Source organism: Tupaia chinensis, unplaced genomic scaffold, assembly GCF_000334495.1.
Source record: "Tupaia chinensis unplaced genomic scaffold, TupChi_1.0 Scaffold000362_1, whole genome shotgun sequence".
Classification (NCBI taxonomy): Eukaryota; Metazoa; Chordata; class Mammalia; order Scandentia; family Tupaiidae; genus Tupaia; species Tupaia belangeri.
In genome coordinates this window covers 1,782,380-1,794,733 of record NW_006159859.1, presented here as the reverse complement: position 1 = coordinate 1,794,733, position 12,354 = coordinate 1,782,380, and the positions used below count along the sequence as shown (strand labels likewise).

Genomic DNA, 12,354 nt, shown 5'->3' with positions numbered 1-12,354 from the left:
TTGGTGCGGGGGGGTGGGGGCCCGGGGTAGCCGCTCGTCCCAGTGTTACCGCCAGTGGTTTCCTGGTCCCTGTATCAACTTGATTTCCCCTTTCTTGGAGAAAGGGAATGTTGGAAATATTCATAGTAAGAAAAAGAAAAAAAAGCAACTGTACCTTTAAGCTTTGGGACATCCTGGTAGTGAAACTGATTTGGCCAAATCCGAAGTCATTCTAGGGTCTGAAGTGTACCCTGGCTGGAGTTGCCAGGCGACCAAGGCCTGGGGACCTTTCTGGGACCGGAACCCCCCCCAGGTTTTGATCCTAGGCCTGTCCATGCCAAGTGGCTTTCTGCCATGTCGCCGCTTGCAGCTGAGTCAGGTTTCTGTAACTTGGTGCTGTGCGTGAGGAAGTTTGACGTGGCACACTAGGTCGCCGGAGGAAGCACGGTCCGCCCTGGACCAGTGCACTGGGACCCGGCGGACTCCGGCTGTCTGGGGCGAAGATCTCTGCCTTTCTTTTCCGTCACTCAGCAGCAGGCTGCCCGGAGGTGTGTGCCGCTCACTTCCCCGACGTGCAGGGTGTGCTTGACCGAAGCTCAGGCTGCCACGTCTCTCTCTGCTAAGTGGGTGGAGGGAAAGTGTTGTCAGCAACAAAGTGGACCCGAAAGCCTTTGCCTGCCTCTTTCTTCTTTGTCGTTCCCTCTGCCAGGGAGAAGAAAGTGATGTCATCATATTTTTATCTGGTTGCTTTTCATTTAGGAAACTTATGGTTACTATGAAAATCAGTCACAGATTTTAAGCTTGCCTTTTTAAAATTTGAAATGCCGTTTTCTGAATTTAATAGGCTCTTTCAAGGCTTAGCAGGTTATCACCAATCTTTTACCTTAGAAAACAGTAACTAAAAAATCAAAAGGATGATACCTATGCTAGATGAAGAAATTAGAGAGAAATTGTAGAATCAGTGGTTTGCATCTGAGAAATCTCTTGGAGGCTTCATTTTTTAAATAGAGGCCCAGAGAGGGTTTTCAGCCAGTTCCATGTCACACAGCTAGTACTGGCAGCCATGGAATTGAAACCCACTTCTCTTGCCAGGATTCAGGTATCCTCTGTCTTGATAAAAAATGTTTCTTGAAAATATTCAGTCAGTCCTATGAAATGTCTCTTGTGAAAAACCTGGAAAAAAAAGAGAAATGTAAAGCAAGTTGATGTTTGGGTTCTGAGTAAAATCAAGATGGGTTTGTTAGGTTTGTGAACATGTGTACCTATACACATATTAAATTATACTTTTTCTCCCTTGCTGTAATTGTCTTATTCTTTTTAAAAAATAGATAATAGAGCTTTATCGTGATAATAGAAGAAGACAGTTAATCTTTTCATCTCATTTGGGTAACACAGGATTTAGTACAGGGTGTGTCAGCTTCAACACTATTAACATTTTGGGTCAGATAATTTATTTAAAAATTTATTGTAATTTAAATTTGCATATAATTGTACATCTTTATGCTTGTCAGTATAGTTTTTAAAAGCATGCATACAAGGTGTAATAATCAAATCAAGGATATAAACATATTCACCATCTTCAACATTTAACATTACATTAAGTTGTGTACATTCAATATTCATTCTATTAGTTTTTTAATATATATTGTCATTTTGTTTTTACCTTGCTGTGGTATGCCATTCCATAACTATTCTACTTGTTTACATGCATTCTTGTGTCTGTTAGTCGTTTTCTCCCAGCAGCCTCCCTCAAATACAAATCAAAACCACAATTAGGTCTCGTCTAATCTCAGTCAGAATGGCCATGATAAAAACAAAGAATAATAGGTGCTGATGAGGTTGTAGAGAAGGGGGAACCCTGTGTGCCACTGCTGGGGATGCCAACTAGTATAGCCACTGTGGAAAACAGTATGGCAGGTACTCAGCACTCTAAAATTGGAACTATCCTTTGGCTCAGTAATCCTCTTTGCGCCCAAAGGACAAACATTTGCACATCCATATACTACAGCATTATTCATGATAGCTAAAACATGGAATCAACCTAAAGGACCACCTACTGATGAATGGGTAAAGAAAATGTGGCACGTATACACAGTGGAATACTACCCAGCCATAAAGATCAATGAATTCCTGTCATTTGTTACAATGTGAACCTAGACGATATAATGCTAAATGAAATAAGGTAGGCTATGAAAGACAAATGTTGTATGTTCCTGCTTGACCAATACGAATGTTACCATTTTTTAAGTGGAAACCAAAGGACTCAGTTGCATAGAAGCAGAGAAGACTGTTGGAAGATATTAGCTGCATTGGAGTTGGGGGTAGCTGAGGGGAAAACAGTGAACAAGCCCTTTTTTTCTTAGTTCCTTCAGTATAGGTGCACATGTTCTTAGAGTTGTGATATCATTTTAATGAGAATACAATTCTGTCATCTTTGTCTGAGGAACCACTGACAACTCTGAATGGTAGCTGCCACCTGGCTTCATCACTCTGACTCATAGGTCCATCATCAACTTTATCTCCTGCTATATTTGTTGGACTATTGATTTCTCTTTGTCTTAACTACCAGATTGAAATTGCTAATTATATCACTGTTGGCCTTTTGGCTACGATCAAGTGTAGTTAGTATTTCAAAGAATACCACAAAGACAGGGTGATAAAACATGATTACAGGCCAGTGGCAGTTATGGAGAGCAGTCAGCTGAGTGGCACAGTGCGTTCTGTGCTGAAACATGGTCATGGAAATCAAAAGCGAGACTGTGGCAACTTCAGGCTTCCAGTGAAAAACGGGTCTGCAGTTGTTCAAGTTTCATGCCTGAGAATTTGCCTAGGACTATTGAAGTGATTGACGGAGTTCCACAGAGCTGTGATTCGACCTTCTCTAGCGGTAAAGATGAGATACACTAATTACATCGGATGATGTGAAAGTGTCTCATGCACCTGATAATTATACTTTTCCTCAAACGATCATAAAAATTTAACAACACTTAAATTTTCTATAGCATTGAGTGACTAAAACTCTCTTTCTTACAATTTTTTATTTTTCTGTTACAGCGTTCTCCTGTAGAACTAGCCTCTGGCATGCCATTTCTATAATGAGTCAACAAGGTTATGTGGCGACGCCGCCTTATTCTCAGTCCCAGCCTGGAATAGGCCTCACTCCACCTCACTACGGCCACTATGGGGATCCCTCACCCATAGCTTCTCCACCAGGTAAAGTGCCATCTCTCGACTTGTATGTGATTATTCCCTTCTCAGGCTTAGGGACAAAAGATGATGTGAGAGGTGAGCTTGGGAAGCACTGGATGCTTGTCATGGGAGGCAGCGGCTCGTGATTAGAGGATCATCTGGAACAGACCCCTGAGCAGAACCCCACATAACCCATTTGTTATCACATGGAATATAAACTTGTTTGTTAAATATAGACTGAAACAGAGAAGCTTCTCTGAGTGGTTTAGCTTTATTGTTAGACTTCTTTTTATAGTTAATTAGTGGTGTGAGATTATTTTAAACAGTCAATGAAAAATGAATTAACTGATATGTGTACATATACACTAAAGTGATTTGGACAATAAAATCAGTTTTTTTTTTTTTTTGAAGAGGTTTTTGCTATAGGGCGTGTGCACTCGCCAGACAGACAGAGAGAGACAGAGAGACAGAAAGTGAGAAATCCCCTCCCAGGGGGGACGGCCACACCACAATCCCTTCTCCTCCATTCTCTTCTCGGGATCTTGGGCACACACGCACATGCACCCGGCGTGAGTTTAAGCCACTGGGTCCGGGACTCGAACCATGGTCGACTACATGGGAGTCCAGTGACATAGCCATTACGCTTACTGCTGGTACCTAAAATGAGTTTTATTGATAGATATGGTATTACAAAATCAATTTTGAGAGTGTAAAAGTGCTCTTAGATCTGTACAATGATGATTATTCATGTAGAAAAACATTTTTAAAATATTATTCACAGATAATAACAAGAAAAACTTGACCTTGTCTTGAATTCATTATTGAACAGGACTATTTGCTTTAAGATATATACGGGACCCAACAGAGAATCTTGGCTTTTGGAGCCGAGGTCAGGAAAGGGAGTGATGGGATGGGTTGACCACTATTGTTGGCTGCAGGCACCAGCGGGCCACCTCCCTTTATCAAAGTGCTTCTCTAAGGGACCAAGCTTCAGGAGACAGGGGTGAGATGAATAATAGCTTATTTCAGGTCTTATGGTTGCAAGTCTCCAAAAGATACATGGATCAAACAGTTCCTGGGCTCCTACAAGAACGTGGGGGATTTCATCTCAAATTCATGCAACAGATGTATCATATATATGAATGCTGAGTAGGGACAAACCACCAGAGAGAGAGAGAGAGAGACGCTGGAGAAAAATGGGTTAACTGTCCCCACAGGATCCAGGAAGACAAGATTATAAATGTTAAGGGGAAGATTGATCCTGTATATGATTATATATCATATACAGACAGTGGTGATCCACACAGTGAGTAACTCTCAAAGTTCACTGGGACAGGGGACCAGCAGTTCGCATAATGGCTATGTCGCTGGACTCCCACGTAGTTGACCGCGGTTTGCGTCCAGTCTTAAAACTCACACCAGGCACGTGTGCATGCATGCCCAAGATCCCGAGAAGAGAATGGAGAAGGGATTGCGACATGGCCATCCCCCCTGGGGGGTGATTTCTCGCTTTCTGTCTCTCTGTCTCTCTCTGTCTGTCTGGCGAGTGCACACACCCTAGAGCAAAAACCTCTCTAAAAAAAAAGTTCACTGGGATAAGCTTGACGTGAGGGCCTGATGTTAGCAGTCACATACTTTGCAACCAAAGATACTTGAGATGATGAATTTCCTGTAGAACATCACCCTTGTGATTTAATCGTCCCCAATTTATAAAGATTTCCAGATGAAGCATCCTTCTTCTTGTCCAGAACAAATCCTCCCCATAATATTTATGATCTTGTCTTTCTGGACCCTGTAGGAACTGTTAACCCATTTTCTTAAAGTTTCTACCTGGTGGTTCATTCTCTTCCAGTATTGTATGTGATGGTAATTACACATTATTCATTTTGGGGTAGATATCAGGTATCAAAAACAGGTCGCAGGGGCCAGATAGCAGCATAGCAGGTAAATGTGAGGTTCTTCAAGATGATCCACATGGGAAGGTTTTAGATTTGTGTCCAGAACCTCCCTGAGTGTGCCAGGCACACAACCCCATAATTTGAGGCTGGCTGAAGCTGGGGGTGGATCGCAGCACCAGACCCTTCTGGGGATGCTATCTCTCTATCTTTCTTGCTCATGAAAGAAATAAGTGAATAAACTGGTCCTAAAAGCTTTATATATATTTTATCTTATTTAATTATCATATAAAACTATGCAGTAAATTATTAGTCCTCTTTTGCAGCTAAGAAAACCAGATATCTGGCATACTGTAAGTTGTCTGAGTTGACAGAGCTGGTGAGTAGTGAAGCTAGGATTCCTGTCCACATTGCTGAAGAAAGTACACAGCAAGCTCTCACACTTACTTAAGTATAACCCACAGTATAATTTACCCTTCCTTCCTCATCCCCTTAAGAAAGTACTCATTGCTCTCAGTAACTCTCTATCCTTTCCTCCCCTTCCTCTGTGGCTCTCCACAGCTCACACCCCAGCCATCCTTCCCGTCCTCTCATGGTGGTCGTCAGGGGCCCTCCTGTTACTATATACAATGGACACTATCCTGTCCTCTGCAGTTGTTTACAGCTCTCGTTTTCACAAAACTATCTTCTCCTTTGATTCCAATGACACTATTCTTTTGTTGTTCTTCTTGGTTGCTTTCTGCACCTGTCTTTCTAAAGAACCCCGTTCTTCTGCATGACCTGTAAGGTTCCTGTTTCCTCTTCTATGTTCTGTCTTCATCCTTTCTCTCATTTACAGATTCTTCCCTAAGATGTGTCATTGCACATGAGTGCTTGTCTAGCAGATCTATTTCCTAGCCCAGATGTCTTTCCTAAGTTCCTCAGGAAGCCACCTACCTATTTATGTAAGCACATCAAACTTATGTCCAAAACAATTCAGTATTCTTTTGTAGACACGTGTTTTTTTTTGACATCCCGAGTCTCACTCATTAGCATCATTTATTTAGTGATCCACTCCAGAAATGTTCAGTATTTTCACAAAACACACTCCTTTTTAGTTCATCCAGTCCAACTGGTTTCTCAAATCCTTTTGGAGAAATCGTAAATGTCTTTCCTACCTGCTTTGTCCTCCCCATTCTCCTGCCATTCTTCTTGTTCACGCGATCCGTCTCACCTGACTGCTAACATGGCCTTTTAACCAGGGTCCCAGTCTCCAATGCCGCCTTTCCCCAAACGTCCACTCCTGAGTCAGAGGGGTTTTTTATAGCATGCAAGTACAATTTGGACTTTCCTTTGCCCAAATCTTTTTATGGGTTTTCTCATTGCCTCTGTTTATATTTTAAGCTCCTTATATTTTCATTATTTTACTTATTTTCTTTCCTTCTGTTTTTTTTTTTTTTTTTTTTTTAAATTTATTGCCAAAGGCCATTTGTGCTCACCAAAGGGAGACAAAGGTGGCGTTGGGATGGTGGAGAAAGCATTCTCTAATGGGGCACAGTCACACCACAATCCTTCTTCTCTATTTCTCCATCCCACTGGGATTTGGGGCAAGCATGCACATGCACCTGTCATGTTTTTCAGGCTGCTAGAATCTGGGACTCAAACCACATGGTTGGCCATATGAGATTCAGTTCCCTTAACCACTAGGCTGTGGGACCAGCCTCCCATTTCCTTTTAAAAATTCCTCTGCCCATTGCCATTCTCTAGCGATACCGGTTCTTGCTATTTGGAAGCTGGTTGTACTAGGTCTCCGATCAGTACTCTACACTCCCAGAAAACCAACCTGTTCCTCCACATCATCTTAACGAGGTTTATCTTCACACTCCTCCTTCAGACTCAGCGCTCTTGTCATGTTTTCAGGCAGTTCCCGACCTTTAAAGATCTCTGACTGAGAAATGCTGCTTGCAAATGAAAATACAGTCACTGCCAGGAACACCAATTAATTGAATGCGATCCCATATTTTGTTTCTGTTGGACTTACATCCTTCTTGCTCTGTCTTAAGCCACTTCCCCCTTACTCAGTTCTCAGATGGATAACTAGACTATCGTACTCTGTGTAAATAAACCTCCCTGTAAATTGTGGTGTTTCTGTTTACTTAAGGCTATCACTAAATTAGATATCCCACCCTCTGTGCCAAATAACCTCATGTACCTTAATCTTCAGTCATTGTGTTTTTTTCTAATCTTTTGATGATCTTTTTGTTGATTTTCTGAGCAATATAGGGAACCTAGCTATAGTTCCTTAAAGTATTGGCTGTTGAAAAAGTTATGACTTATTTTTCTGGGTTTTTTTTTTAGTGTAAAAAATTTTTTTCTGACAACCAGTATCTATTTTACCATAGACTTGACCAGCATTAATTCTTGCTTTGTGTTTATTGTATACCATATCTCCAGTTATGCCTGTTAATTGTGTTTTCCAGTGCTAACTGTAGGTAGCAGCAAACTGAACAGGTTTATTTATAAGAGCAAAATACTGTGGTGATAAAAGAATCAGTAAAGTAAACCTAATCTCAGTCCTTCTAGAACTTTCTTCTCTGATGGGAAATGCACTAAGCAAGTTGACTTTTACTATTCAGGGCAAGCACCATGATAAAGGAAGTGGAGGGTGGTATGGGAACACCCACGGGGCATCCATCTAAGACTCGGGGAAGGGAATCTTCCTGGAGAGAATGACTTGAAAGATGAGTGAGAGCCAGGTAGGGAGGCAGCTTTCTGGAGTTGGCAAGGTGGCATCTTTGAGGACCTATAAGACATTCAACATGGCTGAGTATAGAGTGTGACCAGAGAGAGGTGCTCCTGGAGTGGAAAGTGGGGCCATGTCAAGGAATTTAAACTTTATTTTAAGAGCAGTAAGGTGTTACAAAAGTGCATTCAGGTGAGAAGGTTCACAATCCCATGTGCATTTAGAAAGCACTACACTGTACATTAGAAAGTGTGGAGAGGGAATCAGGGCTAGGCAGGGTGTTCTCTGGAGCGGGGTTTTTGGTCTCAGGACTGTTGGCACTTGTGGCCAGCAAATTCTTCATCATGAGTAGGTGTATGGTGTGTGTGGGGGGTGCTGCTCATTGTAGGCTATTTAGTGGTGTCTTGCCTTCTGATCACTAGATGCTGGAAGTTCCTCCTTACCCCTTGCTCCTGGAAGCTATGGAACCAAAGATGTCACTGACATTGCCAAATGTCCTCCTAGGGGCAAAACCTTCTCTGGTGGAGAACCACGGGTCTGGAAGCTGAAGAGCAAGAATTGTTAGTTAGAGCCAATCAGGCTGTGTAGATGGTGGTGCGAAGGCACCTGATAAAGAGCAAGTTTGCATAGGTCCAGCACCTGGACTGATGCTCTGAGAATGAGATCCATAGTGACTCTGCCATTCATCTTGGTTGAATTTAGATAATTTTTTTCTCCATCAATCTTTTTTTTTTTTTTTGAAAGGCTTTTGCTATAGGGTGTGTGTACTCACCGGAAAGACGGAGACAGGGAGACGGAAAGCAAGAAATCCCCCCCCAGGAGGGATGGCCACATCACAATCTCTTCTCTTCCATTCTCCTCTCAGGATCTTGGGCATGCATGCACACGTGCCTGGCATGAATTTAAGCCACTGGCTCTGGGACTGCAACCTCAGTCGACTACATGTCCAGCAACTTAGCCATTACGCCAACTGCTGGTCCCATCCGTCAGTGGTTTATAATTTTGGTTTTAGTTGGTCATTTCTGGGGCCAAATTCAAGATACGCTTTTCTGTGATGTTGTTTTGATTAGGGTTTCTTTGCTGATAACTGAATTCCTCCTAGTGGAAAGAGAATCCTTAAGGAGTATCAGGAAGTGGACAGGATACTGCAGAAGGCAGAGAGCCAGATTATATAGTCCACAGGAATCCACATCCCAGATTGGACCATTCCACCACTATCATGGCTTTCCTACTCCAGAAGAACCAGGGTAGGTAGCGTTCCCCAGCACTGGTCACTTTGCTGAATTTAGACACAGGGCGACCCAAATTGCAGGGCAGACCAGGAAATGAAGTTTGCACCTTTCTAGCTTGAGATCATATGAAAGGAAGCCAGACAGGAATCAGAATTGGTGTTGAGTAAGCACATCGCATCTGCCATGCCTTAAAGACCAGTTTGTGATTTTATATTTTTCTTTCAGCACAATAAGCACAGCTAGTTCATTCTCATTGTGTGGTGTTCCTTTCCTTTTATAATTCTCTTACTGCTCTACAAAGAACCTGCTTTTTTGGTGTCTGATCACTTCTGAAAACATCAATAATGTCACTAAAGGGAAGACTATGACTTTGTAGATAACAGTGATATGGACACCCTCTGCCCTGGGGATGGAGTCCAAATGGCACAGAGAACTTTGCATCCTGACCCCAGCCAGTCTGGACAACCTCCACTCTGGCCATGTTCCCCCCACAGAACCTTTTGCCAGTCCCTGGTTATCCGCACACTCCTGTCTTTGTTCAAGCTTTGCTTTCTGACTAGAGTCACTTATCCTGTCTTCAATGCCGAGAAAACTCTTGCCTGTTCTTCAAGATTCAGTTCAAGCAGTCCTTCTTCTTTGGACTTTTGATTACCCCAGGATGAGTTAGGTAATCCCTCAGCATGTTAGAACACTCATGTCATGGCTCTGTAATTATTTATTTGCATGGTTGTCTCTTTCATAAATGCCTGCAAGTCATGTGAAATGTATGTTGAGGAAATTGAGTTTGAAACATTGCTAGCGAGTTGATTTCCAAAACAAAAAGGAGAACACTTCTTAGGAAGATGGGTTTTTAATGTTATTGCTTGTACATGTCAGAATTAATTTTGGATTATCTAAACATATATGAAATAATATGTATATGGAGGATGTTAATAAGAAATCATTGTTTAACTACTTACCTAAAAAGCAAGAGTAACTTTTTAGTTTCTTGTAGTGATGGTAATTATTTAAGTTGAAAACATTTAGTGTTACTATTGAAGGTTTTTCACTTTTGTCTAAAATAATATTTTAAAATTAAAAATAGAAGTATGCATATAATGTGGTATATATGTTTTGTTGAAATATAATTTCTTGAAGCCAGCAGATGTTGTACTGGTTAAGGTGCTAGACTCCACGTGGACTACTGCATTTCGAGGCCTGGACCCTGGAGTCTTGAAACTCTTACCAGGCGCATACACATGTATGCCCCAAATCCCAAGGATGGAGAAGGGATTGTGGCATGACCATCCCCTGTGCAGGCAGTGATTTCTCACTTTCTCTTTGTCTCTTGGGTGAGCACATACACTCCCTATAGCAAAACTCTCTACAAAAAACAAAAGAAAATATATAAATCCTTGAAAAAGGAGGGCAGGTGCTATGACTATGAGGGAGTAAAGAGTATTTTCATGTCCTCTCGTATCCATTGCTTCACTTTTTTTTTTTCTAAAGATTTTTGCTATAGGGTGTGTGTGCTCGCCAGAGAGACAGAGAGACAGAGAGACAGAAAACGAGAAATCCCCTACCGGGGGGATGGCCATGCCACAATCCCTTGTCATCCATTTTTCTCTTGGGATTTTGGGCACTCATGCACACACAATCAGCATGAGTTTTAAGTTGCTGGATCTAGGACTCGAACCATGATTGACTGTGGGAGTCCCAAGACATAACCATTACACTGCTAGTCTCCATTGCTTCATTTTTTTTTAAATTTTTTAAAATTTCTTTCATAAGCAAGAAAGACAAAGAGAGAGACAACTCCTCCCAATTGGGTCTTGATGGTGTGATTCACTCCCCAGCTTCAGCCAGCCCTGGAAGATGGGCAGGTATATTAAGTAAGGTCTTCAGACAGGAACCCGGGACATTAGAATGTCATGTTTTACTGCTGCACCACCTTTGAAGCCCTCCAATGCCTCATTTTATTCTCAGAACAATCCCCGTACATGGGGGACATTATTGCCATGACATAATCTTAAAAGTCAAGGGTCGGAAAGATAAAGTATTTTGTCAATTGTCAATGTACACCCAAGTCTTTGTGACTGCCAGCATCATGTTTTCTAACTTTGCTGGATTTGGGGTTTAGAACTCTCTGTATAAAATAAAATGAAAATAAAATGCATTGAAAATGTTCATATATTGGGACCAGCAGTTGGCATAATGGCTATGTCGCTGGACTCCCATGTAGTCGATTGCGATTTGAGTCCTAGACCTGGTGGCTTAAACTCATGCCGGAAGTGCATGTGTGCGTGCCCAAGATCCCAGGAGAAGAATGGAGGAGAAGGGATTGCAGCATGGCCATCAGCCCTGGGGGGTGATTTCTCACTTTCTATCTCTGTCTCTCTGATGAGTGCATGTGCCCTGTGAAAAAATTGCTAAATCAAACTATGATTTTAGAGTTAATATTTAAAATTTTAAGCTTATGGAATCCTGTTTTAAGAGAAGAAATCTTTGTAAAAGCTTCAGTAATATTCTTCATGGAAACTGCCACCTTAGTGGTTACATGTCATTCTAGACTACGTAAGCATCTGAATCAAAAGTATTATAATGACGATTTGAGCCATTCTTTTTGGGTGACTGCCGGTCATCCAGTTGATCCCCTTACATCTGAGGAAAGACACTTCTGGTGAAAGATAACCAAAGGATGATGATGTAGCAGGACATGTCATGAGAGGGATGAAGTACAAGGCTGGTAGGAGGTCTTCTCTCTGGGTCCTCCTCCCAGAGAGGAGGAGGGTAGAGTCAGTGATTCAGAAGAGCTGGAGCTAAAACAGGATGAAAATACAGAGCAAATAGAATTGTAGCTCTTCTCTTTTTCCCTTTTGAGAAGCTAGAAGGGGTCTCTCAGGTAATCTAGTGTAAGCCCTTCCTTTTGCAGAAGAGGTAACTGAGTTCCTCAAAGATAACTTCTTATCCAGGTCATTCGACTACTAGAGAGTGGCTCAGTGGGGGCTTGAACTACACTAATCCAGACTCAGTGGTATTTCTTCTCTACCACAGTTTGTCTAGAAGAATAGAGAAATATGTCTGAACACAGTCCCAAAGAAAAGAGACACCTCTAAAGATCTCAGAGAAGAGCCGCTTGTCAATGAAAACACAGTTGTTTCCGGGAGCTGCAGTGACTTGTGTGTGAGCCTCTAGTTCGTGTGACTGAGTTTGATGACTTGAGTGGTCCCTGCACTGGGTCATCACCTTATTATTGAGGGTCCTGGAAAAACTATTAAACTCTGAAAGATGCGCTCAGTATCTTCGGTGTGAAAGACCCTACTCTTCACTTATTTCCCTCAGGCTGATAATGCAGAGG

General features: G+C 42.0%; 1 protein-coding gene across 1 annotated transcript in view; it reads left to right on the top strand.

Annotated features, from left to right (window-relative positions):
* Window positions 1–12,354, top strand: part of SEC24D (SEC24 homolog D, COPII component) — a 97,344-nt gene that overhangs the window by 2,735 nt on the left and 82,255 nt on the right. The window contains 1 exon segment of the mRNA XM_006153094.2: window positions 3,034–3,192. Coding sequence (XP_006153156.1) covers window positions 3,034–3,192 — 159 coding nt within the window.